Source organism: Thermobia domestica, chromosome 12 (genome assembly GCF_964235325.1).
Source record: "Thermobia domestica chromosome 12, izTheDome1.hap1.1, whole genome shotgun sequence".
In the NCBI taxonomy this organism is placed as follows: domain Eukaryota; kingdom Metazoa; phylum Arthropoda; class Insecta; order Zygentoma; family Lepismatidae; genus Thermobia; species Thermobia domestica.
In genome coordinates, this window is record NC_137465.1 from 211,369,774 (window position 1) to 211,393,747 (window position 23,974).

The following is a 23,974-nucleotide window of genomic DNA, read 5'->3' on the forward strand; positions in this document are numbered from 1 at the left end:
GAATGTTACACTTAAATATGACTTAGTCTATTCTGTTTAATACTATTTAATTTTCGTACAGTAATAATGGACCTGTATCATTAATTATCTGACGGTAAGAATGCAGTATGGTACACCTTATGGTATTTAGGCTGATGCTCTTTTGTTTCTGCTGAATGTCCTCGTGGCGATTTGGCTAGCATACGCGTCTTCGACATGGAAGACTCAGGTACTATTCCCGGTGAGAACTCATCTGGTTCGGATCCCACGTATAACCACGTTTCATATAGTCTTGAGTCCTCAAAAGGTACGTTAAATTCCAAATGAACCAACTGTCTTTTGTCCATTGAGTGCTGTCATTCTAGAGAGAGAAATTCGGTCTGATTAATTTTCTGCCATACACTTCGTGCATTAAACCTTAAGGAAGGCAACAACAAAAGCCTATATATTTAAGGCAGTGATACATATACACTAGAAATGTACGTGCATTTATAAAACTAAGGTTATAACTTTTTTATATGCTAACGGTTAATGCTTCATGTTCTATTTGCACTGTTTCAAAAATCAGTTTTTATCTTTATATACTTATCGTATGTTACAAAAAAGGAGTGCCAAAGTCGACGTTACCGTGAAAACTATCATTGTGCTAATTTTTTAAAATAAATAAAAGCATGTGGGCAAATGTTGGATACATTTTTTGAATTTGGTGGTATTTTAACCGTTAATAGATGGTGTAGTGGTATATATATATGTGTGTGTTTCTATCTGCTGGTACAGATTTGGGATATTTTAATAAGGGTATTTGAGATATTTGTAGTTAAGAGTGAGACGTATGTTTCGACAGAAAAAAAAATGGAGTGTTTGATGTACATTTTTAGTATTTGATAATAAGGAACATATAGATGTAGAAGTTTGTGTGTAATGGACGTTGTTATTAGTAGTAGAGCTGAAGATCATTGGAGGTGATGATGGTAGTTTTTCCGTAGTGAAGTCTGGCGTAAACTTCATTTGTGCTCCTAAGGTGTAGGATTGAGACCAATGATTTAGTGAGGTCATTTTTGTCAGTTATGAATACATAATGTATGTACTACGAATGTTTCATTTGTATCCTTGAAAACTACTGAACGTGAAAGTAGATGCCCATACAGTCCGAAAAGTTAAACCTAAAAATCTAATTCTGTTTATTTGAAACTTAACGGTGTTGAGTACATACTCCATCTTTGTTTTCATAGTTCATTGATTTATTATTATAGAATAATGTTCTGTATTTCCCTGCATCTTCCTCACAAGAGAACTAGAAAGTGTCCACATATTACTACTCTGAATACTTTTTACTCTTCTCATTGGAGGAACTTAGAATAATTACCACTCTTCACAAAATCATATTTGGTGCAGAGAATTGCAAACCTAAGAATTGAAGTCAGTAACTTGTAATGAGGCCCTTCATCACCATATGGTTAGCGTACGCATTTTTGGCGCGAGAGATCCGGCTTCGATTCTCGGTGGGAGCTCGTTTGGTTTGGATCCCACGTTAAGGTGTAGGTCACATCTCATATGAAGGGTAAGAGGAAAAGACAAGGAATGTCACAAAACTGCATTTTCGAGAAAACGGCCTTTTAATATTGAAAACCGCGTAAAAAGAATAGAGTTACTTAAATCTTTTGCCCTTTTTTACATGGATATTTCTACGTCTACGCATGCATGGCATATGCAAGTCAAATAGTACCAAGAGTCACCAACAGATAGGACAAAGCACCCGAAAAAGCACATACATGGACATTCCTTGTTTTTTCCCCTTACCCCTCATATAGTCTCGCTGCTGAAACAGACCCCAAAGTGAAATCCAAGGATAACCAACTAACTCATAATTATATTTTAGATTTCAGGCTTGAATTTCAATCTGGAACAAAATAAAAGTAAAAATAATCACATCCATATCAAGAGATTGATCTATCAAGAGCAATAGAAACGTTAGGAGCCTGATCACGACCTCTTTTTATCACCTCATCAGCCTCAGAACAAGAAAGCCCCCATCTTGTTACTACAAATACATCTTATGAACAGTCATTGAGAAAAGTAAGCAACATGCTTCGTGTGTAATCTGATGTAAAATATGCTATTTTTTGTGCCGATACCTGTACATTAAATTCCAGACCGATTTTTTTAATATGCTGTCAGGATGATTACGGAGAGTCTGCATCATTGCCTGTCAAGTCGATACCGTTGTATATAGAATAGTTTAAAAAAAAATAACAAATGGAGTATATAACAGGTTCTGGATACAAAACGAAACATCAAGTACATGCACAAATATCAATACTAGCCTGTGATTAGTGTTATAGTACTTCAGGTGTTCTTTTTATGAATATCTTTCTCTTTTCTGTGCGTTTCTTAAAACAGTTTCATAAAGAATGAAAACAATTGCTTTCGTCATCTAGGCGTGTATACTGTTCGTAGTTTCAAGGCAATATGGATGTAGTAGTTCAGACATTGAATTATTCCGATAAACTACAGATGATAGCCTGATTCACCACAAGAGAGAAAAAGAAAGCGTTAGGCTGTACCGATCTATATGGTCACTCTGCAAAATTAGATTAAGCCTTATGCATAGAGAATTCAAGTGATACGGGGAAATCAGTTTTTCTGTAGAATTTTCCTCTTGTTCCGTGCGTATTTGCTGAGTAATTCTGAACTCACTCAAATATTTGCAAAATATAATTGACTGTCGTTCTTAATATGACAAGGTAATTGTTCCGAAATATACCAATCTGCTCATGACAATTTGCCAGAGCTCTCTAATAAAAGAAATATTTTAGTAATTTAAAAGTCCGTAAAGTTCGCATTCTTTAATAAATGAAATAATAAGGACTTTTCGTAGTGATTTAATTCATCGAGATAATTGATCCGGTTGTCTATCTGCAGTCATCTGCAGGCTCACATCTCAGATCGGTTGGAATTGGCTTGCAGATGATAAGCAATTTGTTTATAGTTTTTCATTTAAAAGAAATGTTTATTCAAGCCTTTCCAATACACAATAATAATAATCTGACAGATGTTGAAGATAGTATTTTTAAAGTAGTAATAGCCACAAAGTTCTCGTAGCAGGTTTGATTTTTAGTGAATTAGATGAGATTTCGAATCAGAAATTTATTACGATAATAATTTAAGAAAAACAACTAATTAATAATGCAGGTAACCTAAATAAACAATGGATATTTGGATAGATATATTGATTTCAGATATTTGATAGAATATGTTGATCAGATAGTACAACTGGAAAAGCAACTATATAATAACTTGAGGGCAGTAAAAGTAACTACAGAGCAACTTGAGGGCAGTGAAAGTAACTATAGAGTAACTTCTTGAAGATTTTTATTTTTTCTGAATTCGATCAGATCAGTCTTTCTTTTCTAATGTTGTGTTATTTCTTTCGTATCGTAAATGATATTTTTTTTTTTTTTTTTTTTTTAAGGGATAGAAATTACAGTGTAACTTTGAGTTTAAAACATCCTAAACATGGAAAACCAACATTGATAGCGTTCAAATGAACTAAGTAGACTTTATCATCCTTAGAAAAACAGGCATATGAGTGATTCGAACGGCAGACTAAAGTTAAACTCCGACATAAGCATTGTAAACAGAGGTTAGAAAAGATGGATCAAAGCATACATGATATACTTCAATCATTAATATTTTACGATAGGTTCCAAACATATTCTAGGTTGCTTCATCCCTACATTTGTTTAGCGAAATTCGTTTACATAAATATTTCTTTGACTCAAGGTTAGTGGTAACAGAGGAAAAGATGAAGCTTTTTTTTAGAGTTTCCAAATAATAATGATAATCTGAAAAAAAAAAAAAAAAAAACTTACAATTGCTGATTTTCTGATCTTCCTTTTGAAAAACTGAAAAACTTGAGTGCATTTTAATTTTAGATATATGCATTGCATATATATAGTTTCATAGTTCCGAAGTGAGTGCTGGTAGTTTTAATTTTGCAGCTGCTGCAAGTGACAATGATGCCAGGGAGTTGCAATCCCTTACGTCCGGAGATCAAATTATGTGTTGCCAGTATTTTTTGCAGTACCACTTCTCCCCTCGCCTTCCTGGCCCCGCGTAACGTTGTCGCTAACGCTTTCGCTTTTCGTGCGAGTGGTCCCGAGTTCCATTCCTGGCGAGGGAATGGTAGCTCCATGGTAGAGCACTTACATCCGGTGTGTGGGGTCGATGGTTAGGTCCCCGGCCAAGTAAATTTGTGGTGGACGTAATCGTGCCCGTGGGCTTTCTTAGGGTACTCCCGTTTTTTTCTCCCACATTGTCATTCCGCCGATTCTTTCATCACCATTCACTTGCCTTAATCATCCGTCTTCTGTACCCTAAAGGGCATAATCGTGGGACGTTAAACTGAAAGATTTCATTTTTCCATCATTCCTGGTGAGGATCTCCTGGAAGGAACTCATCTTGAGTGAGGTTTTTCCTCAGTTTTCCTCATTGAGACCAGGCAAATACCGAGATGCTACCTAATACGAAAAAGGTCCCAGGCTAGGTCCTTCCGTCCCCCACTTCCTCGAGTAAGTGTGATCGCCGAGGGACGTCATCCCTTATACGTAACGGGCTAAAATATTCCTAATCCCTCCGTTCGCAGTACCGAAAGTCTCCCCCGGCGAAAATCATTGGTTGCTCTAAGACTTTTGCCGCTTGTGCGACATTTGTATAAAATATTTGAAGCCTGCCTATTAACATCCAAATATCCATTATTTTATGTGTTATCTGCATAATAGTAACTTGGGTTATTTTACATTACAGTGAACCTATGTTTATGTCGTAAGGGATCAATATTATACAGCATTTCTCATTTCGTAGAGGAGATATATAATATCAAATCTTTGTACCTGGATGACATAGTAGTAGGAAAATTTCAAATACTGGGAGGGAAGGGAGAGTAAAGAGCAAAGTTCGATAAGAATCACACTTTTTGTTCTGTACATATGGAATGCATTGTTAATCAAGCTCAAATTCCAAAGTTTGAATCGGCCTAAGGAAATGTGGTAAAATTTTCAAATCAAACTAAATATCGGAATAATAATTAGTTGTCTGGAATTTTGTGTATGTATATCTACGTAGGTGTATATATACATAATAGGCATTTTAACATATTTTGAACTGTTTATAAAAGAATGTTTATATTCTACAAATTTTAATTATTTATTTATTGTAGTTAATTAAAAATTCCAAGTAATTTTTCTCATTCACAAGTATCCACCGTATCTCAGTGCATTGTTTCTAGTGATAGTCCAGTAAATGACTTGTTTCTTTGAGGTTCCAGAAATAGAATGCATAAATAGAACAGGAAATTGGTCGTTCTGCTGGTATCGTAATTGGTGGATCATCTGCTAGGGAACCAGGTTCCAGTCCTTGCCAGTCTAATGATCACATTTTTGTGTGTGTGTGTGTGTGTGTGTGTATTGTAGCTACTTTTGATCGCAGTTGTTCAAGACTTCAATTTATACAAAAGTTAGTCTGGTAGTTTGGTGGTGAACGTTAAGGTTAGAGATGTCTCTACATTGGTGATTGGTCAGTTAGGGACGGGGGCAAAACAGTTTTTTTTTTTTTTTTTTAAATGAAAATCGGTTTCTAGTAAAACATATTTCGGTTTTCTCCGATTTTTTAACCGAAACTATTTTTACTTATATCCAATAGTTTTTAGTTTTTACTGAAACCAATGTGATTTTCGCCAAAGCGTGTGTCCTCTCTTTTGTTTTTGTAATACTCATTCCAAAGAAAATAATGAAGTAAAAATTTTCTGTTAGAGAACCCGTCTCTAAACAAAATAACGGAGAAGCAAAACTTTTCTCTTAGAGCAAACATTTTGTATGAGAAAACTCATTTCTAAACAATATAACAAAGAAGCAAAAATAAATAAATAAATAAAATTAAAAAATAAAAGAAAATAAACAAATAACTCATTTCTAAACAAAATGAAGAAGCAAAAAAAAAAAAAAAAAAAAACTCATTTCTAAACAAAATAACGAAGAAGTAAAAAGTGTCCGCTAGAAAACAGGTTTTTCTGCCCACCACTAGTAATCGTACACTAATTTAAGTAATAACTAGTTTTTCCCCTACTATTGATTCTGAAACAAGTCTTGTCCCCCACTCTTGAATATTAAATAACGTTCGATAACGTTATTTATCTTTGTAACGTGTGATGTTACAGACTCTTCGCGTAACGCTCCTTGTGATAATGATTTTTCATATTATCAATTATTGCAATTAGAATTACAAATTATGATTACTCTAATCAGTTGGATACAATACAATATATATGCCGTGAAATTGCTTTACATTAAATGGTAGATCTAAATTGAAGGTGACCCAAGTGGGCATATTGATATGATCTAACAAAGGTCTTTAAAAACAAGGAAATAATAAAATATCCTATTTCAAATTTCAATTAAGAAATGTAAAGGAAAATGGTTCTGCTCAAATCTTAGTTAGTGTATGGTTTGTGTCTGTGTATTATTATTCTTCCATTGTTTTACGGCAGTTAATCTCAAGTGTTTTTGAACAGAATGGAAGCATTTGTGTACCCTTTGTTTCGTTTGAATTCCTGAGTCCGCTTGTTGGTGTAATTTTTATGAAAATATGTATATATCTGCTGAATCTTCCAATCTAAAATTACTTTAGAAACAGTTTTGAAAGTCGCATTAAGAAAATGATTTTTTTAAAAATTACATCAACTGACACGAAAAGCTATGGCTAATTTTGTCTTTAATTCTTTTTTTAAGTCTTAATTTTAAGCTTTGTAGTGTTACCATTGTGAAGCATTTACTTTTTATAATAAAATGTGACACAGTTTTATATATATATATATATATATATATATATATATATATATATATATTGTGTGTGCATTCGTGTAACTATTTTAGTTAAGACCATGAAAGAGTGTAAACATTATAGTAGATGGTTAACACTTTTAAGTCCGGCACTAGTTGAGTGTGCCAGTCTGTGTAGCAGTGTACATTTACGCTTCAGAAAAAAAGGAAATAGTAATGTTTCTTATTTTTAGAGCTGGTAATTTTTACTCAACTTAAATACAACAGCTGATTTTGCCAACTCAGTCAAGTGTGCAAAGACAGCACTATCTCGGCTACACTCCCAGGGCTTAAAGGTATTAAATGCCATTTTGGTATAGAGCTTCTATATTGGAACTGCGTGTGTCGTTATTGTTAAACTTATTCATCTTAAACATAAATTAGTTCAAAAAACGATTTGTGTACGGGTTCGAGCTTGAAAACACATCGTTAGAGACATTTGTAGGAACCTAAGGAAAAAGAAATCAAAGGTTAACATATTTTATTTAAATGAAATATATATATATATATCTGTAGTTAAAATTTATCAACACCCCCTTGTGTCAGCCAGATGGCTATCGCATTTCCGTTTTAACATGGTGATAGACTTTTTCCCTAGATCTTGGAAAATATTTTTACATAATTGCAGCTCTATGTAGTAAAATACACGACACTGCGCACCAAAGATACGCGCGCGCTAGCTACTGGATCAGCGGAGAAGGCTACGAGATAATAATATAGGGACCAATAGGACAAATCGACGTACCTTGCAACGATGGCGTCATTGTGTTTGAAGCTGAGGATCAGTTTTATCATGCAATGATGATGTCGCGTAGCTACCAAGATCGTGTAGTCTGATGCCTCTGAATTATCTCCTTTGAGGATAACTTAAAATATAAAGTTTACAGAAACAGCCATTTTTTTTATAACTCTTGGTGCATTTTATTTACAACAAGCATTGATCTCTCTTATTGAAAGTTCTATAATAGCTAAGATTGAACTCCAAAGCAAGGAATTCGTATCCATGAAATAATTCTTGTCAGAAAATTCTGTGAATGAATTTTACGAAAAATAGTAGGAGATTTATCATTCTTTCCATGATTGCATAGTATCCTGAATTGGTGTTACGAATATTAGTTTCCATATTCGACGTTAACCGTTGTTAGTTCATTAATATTTTGAACATTAACGTTTAACGAACATTTCATTAATTATGTTTCTTCCACAACTATAGCTGCCAAACGACACTGTACGTTCCGCTTTTGTGTATTTCTCAGCACGAGTAATCAATTTAGTGTGTACACAATGAATTTGAAAATTTATGTAGTCAAGCTTGACGTACTGTCTTGACATGTTAATTGTGACCTGAATTCATGGTTTCTAAAGTATTACTGGTTTTGTCAAACATTTTCCTAGTATTGATATAGTTTAAGAAGTCAACAACAGAATTAAAATCACGATTTATTGTCAGATATTGAAATAAAGTTATAGCTTGTTTGAAAGATTGTATTCTATCCATTCAGTGCCAAATCTAGAAAAGAAAATTGACGGAAGTTGCGATATTAAAAATAAAATGTAATTAATTTTAATAAATAGGTTAATCGCCTCGGACTTCTGCATAATTCATCAGTTAATCCATTCACCCACTCTTTTGCATTTTTATGAAAATCAACAAGTTTTGGGTACGACATTCTGTTGTGAGATAAAATGTTTGCTGAAGGTAATATTTAGGAAATTGATTGTATTTGGTTTTATCATTGCAGTTGTCATTTATTCCTGTAGAGGTATGTAAAGGCATATTCTGAACCTTGGAACTTCGGAGTTTTAAACTAGATAAAACGTACTTCAATCTGACCATTAAGTAATGTACAGAATCATGATAACACAATTTCTTTATTTTATTTTATTTATTTATTTTTGTGTGTGTTGTTAGACTCCTATTAAATACTCTGATTATTTCAGAAACTTCCCTGATCCCATGTTGACACAACTTAATTTTCATATGTACATTTTGGAAAGTCGTTCCTGAAATTTTTGAAGGTGTTTTTTCGAAACACGTGCGTAACTGTCGGTGAAGTTTTTCGAAGAGATCATGTAATGTTAAATACATATTATTATTATTATTTTAACTTAAGATTGTGTTGTATACTATTAAGCGGGCATTTTAAATGTAATACGAGGCGCATCCAGAAAGTAAGTTTCCCACGCGTCCCATAGCTAGGAAACCGTATGTTGCGCGAAGCGAGTGCGTGCACGTGAGAGAGTAAGGTCCTAGCAGAGTATATGCACCAGCGGAACTTCCCTAGTGCTCTCAGTAGCGTCGTGGCAGTGATTGAAGATGGACGTTCCTATTCCAGCTCTGGCCGCGTGGGAAGTGCTAGCAGTGATAAAGTTTTTGAATGCATAAGGAGACCACTAAGGAAGTTCCGCTGGCGCATGTACTCTGCTAGGACCTTACTCTCTCACGTGCACGCATCGCTTTGCGCAACATACGGTTTCCTAGCTATGGGACGCGTGGAAAACTTACTTTCTGAATGCGCCTCGTAGTTTAAACGACACGTAGCAGTTACATTTAGAAGCCTTCAAAACATGGTGTGAAAGTATTTCCATATTTATTCCCACCTTAATATGGGGTTCTACATGTTTATATATAACATATATGTAAAATTTCCTTCATGTGATAAAAGTGTATATACATATAAAGTGTTAATGTCGTTTAGAATAAATACAATGTGATACATATGTTTATGTACTTGATAGATTTTTATTCTAGAAAGTACGCTATATATTTGTATATTTAGACTGTGCTTTTTTTGAATAAAAGTTGATATATTCAAAAGAAGGATACGTGATAAATATTATTCATGTAAATACTATGTATTTATGTGTTTAAAATAAAAAATACGAGATGTAAAAAATATACTTATGTGGTACTCGCTGTTGTGTTTTTATGTAACAATGTATATTTCTGTAACTTTCAAGGTGTAACACTATAAATTTTTCAATGTAATTTTTATAATGATGATACCTGTACTGCATTGAATGAAAGTTTTATCTATTGTTAATAATCTAAATCTAGAAATATGTCTAATAAAAAAAATCTAATCGATAGTTTTTTTTAAATTTTTTTTTTATTGTAGACATACAAAATGAAATGCAGGGTGATAGTGCGTTCCACACACAACACTTAAGTCCCATCTCCTGAAGAAACGAAGGCAGATAGAAACATGAAACCTTTTGTAACCTTCAAGGGACATAAAAGACAACATTATGCTGATGAGGAAAATCTCTCATGAGGGGGGCCTGAGGGGATTACGAGAATAACTACGAGTACTTCGACCGTACTTACGGATGGCAGCCATGATGGATACACACACAATAGCGACAATCAGTTTCCAGAACTCGTCTCTACACGTCATTAGCTTTTAAACGAGGTACCACACGGTGGGGGTTGCTATTTAAAATTTTGTAGTTACCCCCCTAACTCCCTTAGACCTTCTTTGGGGATTTTCCTTAGCATAATGTTGTCTTTTATGTCCCTTAAAGGTTACAAAAGGTTTCATGTTTCTGTCTGTTTCTTCAGGAGACGGGCTTTACTAGGAATGATTCCATACCGGGACCAAGTACCTGAGGAAAACCTATATATCATCTTAAAGCTCTTGTCATGAGAAGTACGAAACCGTTTTCAGATCACGGGCAAACTCGCAACTTGACCCTATAAGGAGCCGATTTGTTGGTGTTTGTGACCCTATGTATGTCATATTCGACAGAATAGAAATTAATGTTAAGATTTATCACGCGTAAGCGCCTGAGCCCATCATGTTCTTTTTCGGCTCATTGCTAGAACGTGACTTGGGCAATGGTTTGATAATATCATTTTGCACCCTGACGTACCCATTTAATCAGTGTTGCCAACGAACTGTAAATACAATGTGGAAGATGGTTTCTGTACCACTGGATGTATATCCATGAAACGTTGCATAAACATCGTTAGTCATTGAAGAAAATATACTATGGACGTATTCCTATTCCAAGTACCCCAGTTTGTCAGTGTTGCCAACCAATTGTAAAAATGAGAAGTTGTATAACAGGTTCCGTACGTTGAGACGTTTACACACCAAGCTTGGCAGAAACATCATACGACACTATAGCAAAAAGACGTCGAGTATTACCGTCTCCCAACCATCCTAGGTTATCAGTGTTTTCAACAATTCTAAAATACATTTTCTCGAAAGGTTGCCTCACCATATAATAAAGCTCCTATGGTCAGATGTATGCATGACTCATCCAACCCTTTCTTTCTACACGAGCTCCTAACCTGTACCGTTCGTTGCTGCATGGTCAGCAGTCATGTTCCATGATATATGTTCATATTATTAGATAATGTAAAAATATTGCCAAGCTCGTATATTGCTATTTGAAGGACTTTCATATTGAAAACGTTAGTAATACTGACAGACAGATGCTTGGGGAATGGTACCAACCACAATATGTTTGCTGTTGTGTCGAATGATGTTTATTTCAAGTTTTGTCTCTATGCATGCAATAGTCAGGCAACCTTTCGAGAAAATGTATTTTAGAGTGGTTGAAAACACTGACACCTTCAGAGTGACTGCTTATGGGTTTACACTAACATACTACAAAATAGTATGGGTTGCAGTCTAATTATGTCCTTCAATGCTGTCGACTTCATGTGAAAATCTTGAATGTTTGCATTGGTTGGCAACACTGCCAAACATTTTTTTTTTTTTTTTTTTGGAGACTGAGACATTCATTGACACTACGTTTTCCATTGTCCAATACTGCATCTGTCACATTTGTTCTATATTCGTTCAATGGCAAACCATTTGCAACATTATGATGTTTACACTTGGTTGGCAACACTGACAACCTAGGATGGTTGGGAGACTGTAATACTGAACGCCTTTTTGCTATAGTGTCGTGTGATGTTTCTGCCAAGCTTGGCGTATAAAAGTTTCATTGTACGGAACCTGTTTTACAACTTCTCATTTTTACAAAAATTGGTTGGCAACACCGACAAACTGGAGTACTTGGGAGAGGAATACGTCCACAGTATATTTTCTCCAATGACTAACGATGTTTATGCCATGTTTCATGGATATACATCCAATGGTACAGAAACCATCTTCCACATTGTATTTATAGTTCGTTGGCAACACTGACCGAATGGGTACGTCAGGGTGCAAAGTGATATTATCAAACCCTTGCCCAAATCACGTTCTAGCAATGAGCCAAAAAAAAAAAAAAAAAAGAACATGATGGGCTCAGGCGCTTTTTCGTGATACATCTAAACATTCATTTTTATTCTGTCGAATATGCCATACATAGGGTCACAAAAAACCAGCAAATCGGCCCCTTATAGGGTCAAGTTGGGGATTTGCCCGTGATTGGGAAACTGTTTCGTACCTCTCATGACAAGAGCTTTCAGACGATGTGGTTTCCTCCAGGTACTTGGTCGCGGTATGGAATCATCCCTAGTTAGTGTTATGCGTGGAGTGCACTACATTATATATATAAGATCTGTATGAAGGGCTAATATTCTTCGAAGCACTGTCCATGAGCATCTACACATTTCTTCCACCGACTCTCCCATGCCCAGTACGCCCCTAAAGGCCTCGACGGAAATTTCCTTTAACGCAGTTGTCATAGCCGCTTGAATACTCTCAATGCTGTCAAAACGGTGTCCTTTGAATACTTTCTTGATCTTGGGGAACAAAAAGAAGTTGGTCGGAGCGAGGTCGGGATTGTAGTGTAGCTGCGGCAGCGTTGCCATGTTATGCTTCACCAGGAACTCACGTACGCGCAGAGATGTGTGGCTGTCCGCATTGTCGTGATGCAGCAGCCAGGTAGCAGTGATGTCTTTTCGCACTCAATGACCCTTTTCTGGAGCGTTTTTGTCCTGTTTTGACTAGAACTTGATCGCCTAACGTTGTTCAAAAGGATCCACGATGACGTGGTGCACTAAATTAGAAACGCTGACACCACTAATGCTCTGAGCAGACTGCCATAAAGTGCACTGCAAAGCTGAGGGAGGGCTTCATTTATCTAACTCAACCCGTCCAAACGTGCTGCGACCTGTCGAGGTGCGGCAGAAATATATATTTCATGACTTTCGGACATACTTTGTATACGTTTTTCCAGCTCTTACATTATTTTCAAATAAGAACCACTTTTATTAGATTGTTCGAGGGACCCTCCCTACTTGAGTCCCCTTTGAATGGAAATTTATCATTTTTTAAACGTGTACCAGTGTATTTATATGTTTAAAATCATTAATTAAGGCTCTTTTAAAGTTACTGACATCTTTCAAGGCCTAGCGCGTGTTTCAAAAACACAAAATCTTAACCTTTTACTTGGTACACCGATCCTATTTAGAATTGAGTTTCCACGATATTTCAGTCTCTCTACGACTATGATCACATGCAATATAAGGAGAAACTACTACAGGGAACAATCTACAATGTGTTTCAAAACAACACCGACAACGTTTGGAAGGTGATTAGTGACACCAATCCCTAAATATGCTCATAACAAGTGACATTCCAAATGAGTTACTTGTGAGAATCAGTCCCCTAGTAAGTTGCTCTTTGGATAATTCCGTAACACTTACGAGTAATTATAAATATCTTTCAATCAACTCTGAGTAATCATTGGCTAATAATTATTGGAAAACTATAAAATAAAATTAAAAAAAAAAATATAAATATTTCCAGAAGTTCCCTTTAAATATCATAGTCAGGCGTTCAACCAGTCAGAGAGAAGGAATTATTTACATTTTCCAGTTTTGGCCAATCACAAACAAGCATTTGTTTATATCTTTCACACGTACGCGCAGATAGATGTTTTTATCTGTATCCTAGTAACTGTTCTTTCACTTTTCTAGGTAATTGATCATTATATTTGCGTTTACATGTTCTTAGGCACCGTGATCAAGGTTTGCATGTATGTATGGTGAATTAATAATTGTTTCAGATTCTGAAAGACTTTTAGTCTGGTTTTAATGTGCAAAAAGCCAGGGTCCCCTGAAAAGTCATATTTTTCTTCCTAGAACAACTTGCTGGTTACATCAATGTGGAAAAGCTTGGTCTTTGTGTAGCAGTTGATACTGTGTGCGTATCCTATAACTGAACACCCCAAAATATTCTCTCTCAGCTTGGAGAATAAGGAATTATTTTGAATATTACCGCCAAAGTTCCAGTACCACAAATGTCGATACCGCAAGTCATGCGCTTTCCTTTTAAAGAGTTCCTTCTTTCTTCCATCCTGGCTACATGACCTGCCCACCTGAGCCTCCTTGACTTGATGATCCTAACAATGTTTGGTAAACCGTATGAATTCTGTAGTTCCTCGTTATGAAGTTTTCCGCCATTCCCGTTCCTCTTGGGTCCGAATATTCGTCTCAGACAGTGTCTGATTAATTTACGCAAATACTAATTCTTATAATTCAGTGACTAGGTAAGAAAAACAATTTTATAATATTACTTCATTATTTTATAATAACATTCTTGCTGTACAACATTATTATACATGATTACAATAACCATTTTGTTTTGTAACAATTATTGATTAACATTTACAGGTAACTGAAACTTTTTATGAACAAATACATAATCATCACCGATTTCTCGTAATTGTTTATATCCACGAGTTTTCATAAAGTTAAGTAGTTTTTCAGTTCCTTCCGGTACATGCCGAAATTCCACTGTCATCACAGAAATGTTCACCAAGTTGAAAGGAATTGTCTTCAAAATCTGAAAATAAACAAATCAGTAATTGCATCTTTTTAAAGTGGCTTCAATTAATTTATTTTATACAAGATTTCCAGAGCCAATATTACAAAGCTGTTTTTGCATTCAAATATAAAGTACAATAGGGAGCCGCGGTGCTTCAGTGGTTACCTCTAGTGCAGTGGTTTTCAAACTTTCCGATAACGCGGACCACCTGTACAGTCGGAAAGTGATCCACGGATTGCAATGTTATCTGAAATTTCACATGGTATTAAAAGCTATACTGATTGGAATTACCACTGACAAAAAGATCAAGAAAAATATTGCAATAAGTAATTTATTCTAAAGATTAGAGATGCAAGGGCTCGGAAAAAAACCGGCTTTTTTTGGAGAAAAAAACCTCTGTTTTTTCTGCTTTGCTCTTTTGCTTCGGAAATTTTGGGCTTTTTTCAAACTACTGCTTTAAACTGATAAAACAGACTTTGTATCGCTTCTCTATAACACAAAAAAAATCATTTAATTAGTGGTTGATGCTGATAATAATATAAAACATTGAAAATAAACTATGAATTTCGAAAAAATATTTCAAACAATTTTTCTTCAACATATTTACATTATGAATTCCACAGGATTAACCAATGTATATAATAAGAATTTTTTAACCTCCTATATACAAAAGTAAGCAGAGTTGGCAAGAACCGTGGTTGTTTTTGAAAATGCCAAAAACCCGTTTTTTGGGGGATGTTTAAACCAGGCTTTTTTGACTTAGATTTTTTGCTTTATGTATTTATATTACATATTCACAGAAATAAGTTTGTTTCGCCTTGATGTTATTATGCAACAGCGGGGTTATGCCGGAAGAACTCCCATAAGCTTAAAGTGCGGTCAGTAAATTTATTAAGTTGAGAATCTCCCGCCCTAGCCATTAGGAAAATCCCGTCATTACTTGAAATGTAAGACAATAACGGGAAAATCCTGTTATTGCTTTGCATGTAAAATTTAAAGGTCAACGTACCATAATCAGTACGCTAAAACTGAGGTATTAAATTACAAATTTAGTACCGGTACGTAGATATCATTGAAAGTCCAATCCAAGCTAATGTTGGAAGCTACGTAGGCAATCGATAAATTTTGCCAATTTCTATCAATATATTTAAGCAATATTGGCTTCTTTATAAAACAACACGCATTTAGGCATGTAGAAATATACAATTTGGTTTGTTTCGTATATTTAGGCTTAACATCCTTACGAACTACCGAGGTTATCAAGGAGAAGACTTTCGCTTAAACTGACATCCGAACCGCTACTTGGGTTACGCATGAAAGGTTTGTGGTTCGACCGAGAATTGAACATGGGACACCTTGATTAAAAGGTGAAAGGGAAATAAAACTATTGCAGGTGGTTTGATATCTGGAAACGTTACCATGAAGTTCACACGATTCGCATTTTTCATTCTTTTTATTTTTGTGGTTTAAACCAGTTATTAAAAAAAAAGTTGGTGTAAACCAGCCAACCCTAAAAGTAAACACTTCTTTTTAAAGAATACACAAATAACTAGCAAAATAGTATGTAGTATTTTTACTTCAAAATATTCCATACCCTCTTTTTGAAACAAAATAAAACTAAAATAAAACATAAGAGAAATACTTAGATTTATATGATACACTTAAAGGCTGCACATCTAGAGCTTTTGGTTCTGTATATTCTTGAAATTCTACAGTTAAGTTTTATAGAACCACCATCACAGTTTACCCAATCCTCAAGTTTTCTGAATTTTTAACAAGAGGGATTCAACATATCATTACGGAACTTTCCCTCCCCCCCCCCCAAAAAAAAAAAGACTACGGAATATATTTAAGTTAAGCTAAATACAACTGCACAACAAACATGACTGAGTGATTAGCTTTTGCGCTTCTATCGGGAAGTCCGGGATTCAACCAGCATTCGACCATTCTGACAAAGCTTTTCTTCATTCCATCTGTGAATGTAGAAATAGTGCGTGTACTGTGAGTTGGGCGACTTCCTTTTTTATTGTTTTTAAATCGTTATTATTACTAATTACCAGCAGTGACGGTTTTGCGAAGGTTAGGGGGGCGGTCTTTCGGACTGAAGCCCGTTCCCCAAAGTTACAGAATGTCTGCAACAAACGAAATATCTATTATTTATGCCTTTACTCATAAACTTTAAGCTCCCGTCAAATAAAAATTACGAATGTTTAAAAGAAACTAAACATTAGTAAGAAACCCTTCCCAAAATACTTTTCTAAATCCGCCACTGATTCTCAGTATAAAATGATTTTTAAAGTTGTATCCGGAAGATTATTGCTAAACATATAAACGAAACGAAATATTAGTTATGCCTGTACTCGTAAACTTCAAGCACTTCCCAAATAAAATTAGGACTTTTTAGGAAACGAAACAATCAGAAAAAACCCTCCTAAAGTACTTTTCTAAATCCGCTACTGATTATTTGTATAAATTGGTACCGTATTCAAGGTTGTGTCCGGAAAATTATTGCTAAATCACTTCACAGCTACAGTATAACAGAAATGTGGAAGTACGGTTTGACGGATATATTGCAAAACGTATGCTTTGACGGATAAATAGAAAAACGGGCAAGTTTAACTTTTGCGCTAGAAGCTAGAGTACTAAAAGCTCTTAGAAATGAAACACGGATGACAAACTAGAGAAGAAAAAAGATGTCGATAACTCAAAAGTTAAAATAAAGTTAAATAGCCTCTAAAATTACCCTCAAATACTACATTCTTCATGTTAGCTTTAATTCATAAAACATGTGCTCCATCCATCTTGATGGTGAATTTCAGAGCGAAATATCACATTCAGGTCATGGAATTCTTATCTAACTATAGAATATACTATAAGAAAGCTATTTAGATAGAAAAATCATGAAGTTGAAAAAAAGCCAAAATTTCCAAAATTCTCGTTTTTTTTTCCCAAAAAAGCCGGCTTTTTATGTGAAAAAACCATAGATTCAAAAAAGCCGGCTTTTTTGCATCTCTACTAAAGATACATGATTGTTTCCTAGTGAACGAAATTTCAATTGAAAATTCAGCAACTTTCAAGACTGAAAATGTCTTTTCAATTTATTTTAATTTTAATTTTTTTAAAGGAAGTTCACTTGATAAACAATGAACTCAGATGTGGGGTCACTAATGAGTAATGAAATTATTTCTGTTTTTCCATAATTGCACTGAAATCCAGAATGTTTTGACACCATTAATCTTAGGTCCGATTCCACATTAAGATGATTTCGCTTTAAGGCTTTAATACTGCAAAGAGCAAAAAAGGTCTGTTCACATAAGTAAATGGTAGGGAAAGGCATCAAATGTTGCAATACCTTTTTGACAACTCTTCATGCTCACAGGGTAGAAATTTAGTAAAGTAAGAAAACATTTAAATTTACAAACGTAGTTATAATTTCTAATTGCTTTATTTTTAGTAACTGAAAAAAAATAAACACTGCTGCATAACAGCTGAGAGTTCTATTTTATTACAACACATTTCAATTTTTAGGCTTCGCGGACCCCCTGGCTAGGTCCCACGGTCCTCCAGGGGTCCGCGTACCCGGCTTTGAGAACCACTGCTCTAGTGCATGGGGTCCTTGGTTCGATCCCAGCTCACGCCAAATGAACTTTGTGGTGGACAAACACCGTATGCGTGGGTTTTCTCGGCGTTCTCCCGTTTCCCCTCACTTTCTTCATTCCACCACTTCATCCATTTCTTATCATCGCTGTCTCCTTTATCCTAGCGGGCATAGCTGTGGGACATAAAACTAGAGTGACCAGATTCTAACAAGCGAAAAGTAGGACACGGTTATATTAGGATTATGACTTTTTTGTAAAATCGATTTCCTGTATCATAAATCGATGAACTTTTGTGAAATACTAATAAAAAGGGTTTAATTCTGTTTAGTTTTTAAAAAAGGTCACCCCCAAAACAAAATTTCTAAAATCTATATATGTAAAAATGAAAATCACTGTGTTTGTGACTAAATCTCCTGAACCGCCCGACCGATCTCAATCAAATTTGTAACATGGATGAGGTTCGAGGCTGGGCTCGTTTTAGGCTATTCACTTTGATGGTAGAACTGAGGAGCGGGAAGGAGGTATAGAAAAATAAATAAAACTTAACTCCTGAACCACTCGACCGATCTTGATCAAATTTTCAACATAGATGAGGTTCAAGCCTGGAATAGTTTCCATGATTGAATTTTGACGGAGCAACGTAGGGGAGAAGAAGGAAGGGGATATATATATATATATATATATATATATATATATATATATATATATATATATATATATATATATAAAATCAATTTATATAAGACTGAAAGTTACTATTTTTGTAACTTAATAACTCTTGAACGATCCGACCGATTTCAATCAAATTTTCAAGATACATGAGGTTCGGATCTGGAAACATTTTTGTAATTTCACGTTAACGGTAGATCCTAGGGGAGGAAGAGGAGAAGGGGACATAAATAAAAAAAAAACTTACAACTTTTGAACCACCCAACCAATCTCCATGAAGTTCGCAAGATATGAGGGTCGGGCCTTGGGTGTTTTTTATCGTTTCACTTTGACGAGTCAACCTAGGAGAGGGGGAGATATATGTATATAAAAAAACAAAATTAAAATGACTGTCTTTGTGATTTAATCACTCTTCAACTACCCGACCGATCTCCATCAAATTTTCAACATACATGAGTTTAGGGGCAGGGATATACTTTAGGCTATTCACTGACAATGCAATGTAGGGGAGGGGGAGAGAAATTTAATTCTAATGTTTTGTGGTCGATTAAGTAACCACTGCCTTTAAAGCTCATTATAAAGTCTATTTACATTAATAATTCAACCATACTGCGTAGGGATGTTTTTCAATATGTTCTTTGGTTCAGAAAATAACCACTAAGCGTCTACACTATTTTGCCAACAGATGGTACTGCCTGCTTTCAATTAATTGTTCTGGGAGTTACAAATGTAACCAGAACGTGTGTTTGAGTGTATGAGGATGTAAAGATTAGCAGCCTTATACCCTGAAACGCATTCTGGTTACATTTGTAACCACAAGAACAGTTACTTCGAAAGCAGGCAGTACCATCTGTTATCAAAACTGTTTAGACGTGTAGTAGTTATTTTCTGAACCAAAAAACAACGAAAAAAAATCCCAATGCAGTATGGTTGAATTATCGATGTAAATAGATTTTATAATGAGCTTTAAATTAAAGGCAGTGGTTACTTAATCGACCATAAAACGTTAAAGGGTAATGTGGTAAGTAACCGTGTACCTTATGCACTCCATACCTTCTGCAGACTAGAGCCAAAATTTTTGAATAAAATGTTTTGTGCGTTAAAGGGTTAAAAATGAACAAAAATTACCGATATTAGTGTTGAATCCATAGTTTTCGGGATCGATGAGAGAAACAGTAACACTTCTGATGTTGTTTCAATCCAAATTCAGCCTTGATAGTTGGGGAGAGGGAGGATACAACGTAGGGGGAGGGGGATAAACATTTAAAAATGTTCAAAAATGACTAATTTTAGTGTGGAATCCATAGTTTTAGCAGAAGCTGAGGTTAACAGTGACAATTCTGATCCCGTGTACCACAGCACGGAGGAGAGGGATTGGAAGTTATATATAATCGAAAATGACCAATATTAGTGTCTAATCCATAGTTTTCGGGATCATTCAGATGAACAGTGACATTTCCGATCCGGTTTAAATTCAAATTCAACCCCGCAATTTGGGGGACGGGAGGAAGAGATTTTTAAAAATGATCGGAAATGACCGAGATATATATAGTATGGCGCTAAATTCGTTGTACAAAAGCAGAGGAGTGATTCTTGAGAGTAAAACAAAAAAGTTCCTATAAACATAGGGCGAAAACCCCATCGTTTACGTGTTATAGACTACCGAAAACATGAAAAAATGAATTCTAAAAGTCCATAGCTCCAAAACTATGGGCCTACTGTAGACGGGTCAAGACTTCACTTAGGAACTAGTATGTGCCCTATCCAAAAATACAGGTTTTAGAATCCTAAGGTACTCACGCAACAATTTTCATGGAGGTAGTTGGAAAGTGCTTTATATCATAGGCCTGTAGTCAAACTCCCTCTATAAAAATTGGTGTGGAAGCGGGTAATATATGCTAGTAATATATAACAGTTTACTTTTTTTTTTTTTTTTTTTTAATGCAATGTGCAAGGCTTAGTACTATAGTTTTCTGAAGTCTTCTAAAGGTATCTCCTGCCTTTGGCACTTGCTGGCAGACAAGTTAGAGACGTGTGAAAATAGTGTTAGAAGTTCCGGTAGACAGCGCTGTCTTCTATTTTAGAGCGCGCCATCCAATAACCTGTCTGAGAACAAAGAGTAGGCGGCCTGCAGCTAGAAGGAAACATACAACATCGCTTCGGCATAGTGACTTGCAACGAGCAGGAAAAGAGCCTTGTTGTACAGACAGTTATTGTGAAACATTGTGTGTGTGCCGTGTTCAGGAACAAAAGAATATATACAACTGAAGGATTGTGTGCGATTGACTGTAATTTTCTGAGTCACATTGTGTTGTGTTGTGTTGTATATAACCAAACCATGCAAACTATTCCGCAATAATTACAACCTCTTAGTACCATTTGTAATCAAAATGTCTCATAAGAACAGTGCTTCTACCACCGAAAAAAACAAGAAAATTTGGACGAAGAATCTAATGCATTTTCAAGAATCACCTAGGAAAAGGAGATACGTTCCACTAGCAGAACAATCACTGGAAAAAAAAGAGTAGGATACCACTCAAAATCCGAATTGTTGGTCGCTATTTGTTCCTTGGAGCATCCATCAGGGCAAGGAAAGAACGTGTAAATGTAATTGCAAAAGGGTTTATGGCAAAATAAATTAAATTTCCCCAGTGTGTCTATACAAGTCGTAGAAGCAAAATTGAATAAGGTGCTGCACATCTACGACGAATGTGTAAAACGAGGAAAATACGATCAATTGGATGAAATTTTTGACATTACAAAAGAAAATGGTGAATGGTTTTGTAGTGAGGATAGAAGATTATATCATATTCAGATCGAAAGCAAAGGACATGTTGGTTATACAACTGGGAAGACTGCGAGTTCCAAAACTATCCATCCATCCAGACGAAGGAAAATGCCATTGCAGTCTACTTAAACAGCAGCAGCAGCAACAAGTACGTCAACTTCCGAAACATCAGATACTGAGAATGATTATGAAGAGGTCCAAACTCCAGATGAACCCTCCATAAGGACAAGGAAAATGTATAACAAAACCAAAACTGCAACAAAATTAGTAACATCTTCCAAGTTATCAACTAGCAAAGCAGCAACCATTTGCCGGCAGTTATCTCAAGATGGAATCGACATTGAGACGCCTTCACATTCTGGTATTTACAAGTCTATTATTAAAGAAGCTGTTAAATTTACAGAAGAAATGAAGAAAACATTTAGAAAACTGGGCGTTGCATTTTGATGGTAAACGTATTAATGGCCAAGAATATCAAGTGTTAGTGTTGAAGAATGAACGAAGAGAAATTAAGTTAAAAGCGCTAGGTCTACCAAACGGAAAAGCAGATACTGTGGTTAAAGGAATATCAGATGTTCTCGATGAATACAATTTATGGGATAGTATAAAGATGATTATTGCGGACACTACTAATGTGAACACTGGAAGAAGGAATGAGATTGTAATTCAATTACAAAGGCTGTTTGCTCAAAAGAAACTGAAAATACCACAATTCATTGGTTGTCAACACCATGTTCTTGACCGAGTGCTTCGCGTTGTGATGGATGATGAATTTGGAGGAAAAAACACATCGCCCAATATCGAATATCCATTTATCCTGGAGCTTGTAAAGAACTACGAGGAGCTTAAGATTAATTTTGAGACTGGTGAAGAAGAAATAACAGAAACAACTGGTTGGCGTGATGATATGAAATTTCTATTTCATTTAACTTGAGTTTTCCGGTTTTTTGAAGCAACTCGAACATGCAAGAAAAGAAAAGAGAAAAAAATGCAAGAAAGGATTAAACAGCACCAGGATGATGTAAGATTGAAAAGGGACAACAATGCGATATACAAGCATCAGAAAGAGACAGACCATAGGATAGGGTGGGAAGGAGCAGAGGTCATAGAAGTAGAGAATAGAACTTTGGTGAGAAAATGGAAGAAAGCCAGGGAGATTATGAAGGCAGAAGACAAGGTGATGAATTGGATTGCAGGATTCTCGATAAATAAAGAGTGGGGGAAAATGCTGCTTAAAGAACAAGAAATGAAAAGGAAGAAGAAAGAAAGAGAAAATTAACAAGGGAAATAAGGATAATTAGAGGATAGAATGTATCCAGCGAAAAAGTAAGCTTTTAATTGGACGCGTGTGCAGCTAAAAAGTGAAAGTGAAAGCCACACAAGTGTTACTTTTTAATGAAGGGGCGGAGCCTAATTAAAAGTTGATCTCCGGAGAGTAAGTGATGACCAACTCTCAAGCAGCCAGAAGGAGTGGAAGTCTGATGAAGACACAGTTATTGTGCTGAAACTGTTACGTGGTACTGTTTTTTTACATATTATCACATAGCCTTGCTCAGTGTGTTATTGTGTATTAGAACAAACATCTCCATAATACGGATATTTTTTATCCTGAAAAAAAAAAAAATATGTGCACTATTTCCGGACACCTCAGATACGGATAATCTTTCCCCCCAATGTTTCAGTAACCTCTTCATAACGGGCAATCATTATTATTTTCAGTTTATATGTATTTAGCACAAAAAATACGGTGTGTTTCAATATGAATATCGGGGTTTTTAAGGCTTTGTAGTGTTTATTACAATTAACCTACAATTAAAAATAATACATGAAATGAAAGAGAAATTCAAAGTTTTGTAAGCACGCATATGCATACAATTTCATTTGTTTGCCGTTAAAAAGCGCTAGTAGCAAAGATGGCGACTAGTGAGCAGAAAGCTTGCTTTTTTTTTTTTTTTTGTGTGTGTGTGTGTGTGTGTGTGTGTGTGTGTGTGTGTGCGCGTTTGTAAATCCTACATTCTGAGCAACCACCATCGGTTTAAACACCAACAAAGAGAGGAATTTTTTTTAGTCGAGGAACTTTTAGTGGTTCCCCGGATTGTCCTGTCAAATTTTTCGATATCTACAGCTTCTGCTGATTCCAAAGCTATTGGAAAATAGTGGTACCCCGTTTTGTAGCATTTGCAGGTTCAGACACACAGTGTGTATAAAATTTTGCAAAATGTGTGTGAAAATGTAACTTGCATTTTTTCACTAACGCCATCTACGTGTGTTAATTTGGTGGGGCGGGGGAGAGAACCGGAAGTAGCTCAGAATGTCGTGTTTTAAACAGTG

General features: G+C 35.5%; 1 protein-coding gene across 3 annotated transcripts in view; it reads right to left on the minus strand.

The window, feature by feature from the left end:
• Window positions 1-204: 204 nt before the first annotated feature.
• Window positions 205-23,974, minus strand: part of LOC145667026 (protein Star-like) — a 126,607-nt gene continuing 102,837 nt past the window's right edge. Inside the window, exon 6 of one of the 3 annotated variants that reach the window (XM_081734718.1) lies at window positions 205-340. In XM_081734718.1, the coding sequence (XP_081590844.1) occupies window positions 212-340 (129 nt within the window). In that variant the 3' untranslated portion in view covers window positions 205-211. Of the gene's footprint in view, window positions 341-14,323; window positions 14,606-23,974 lie in introns of those variants that run through there. The other 2 variants (XM_081734717.1, XM_081734716.1) reach the window with 2 other exon arrangements.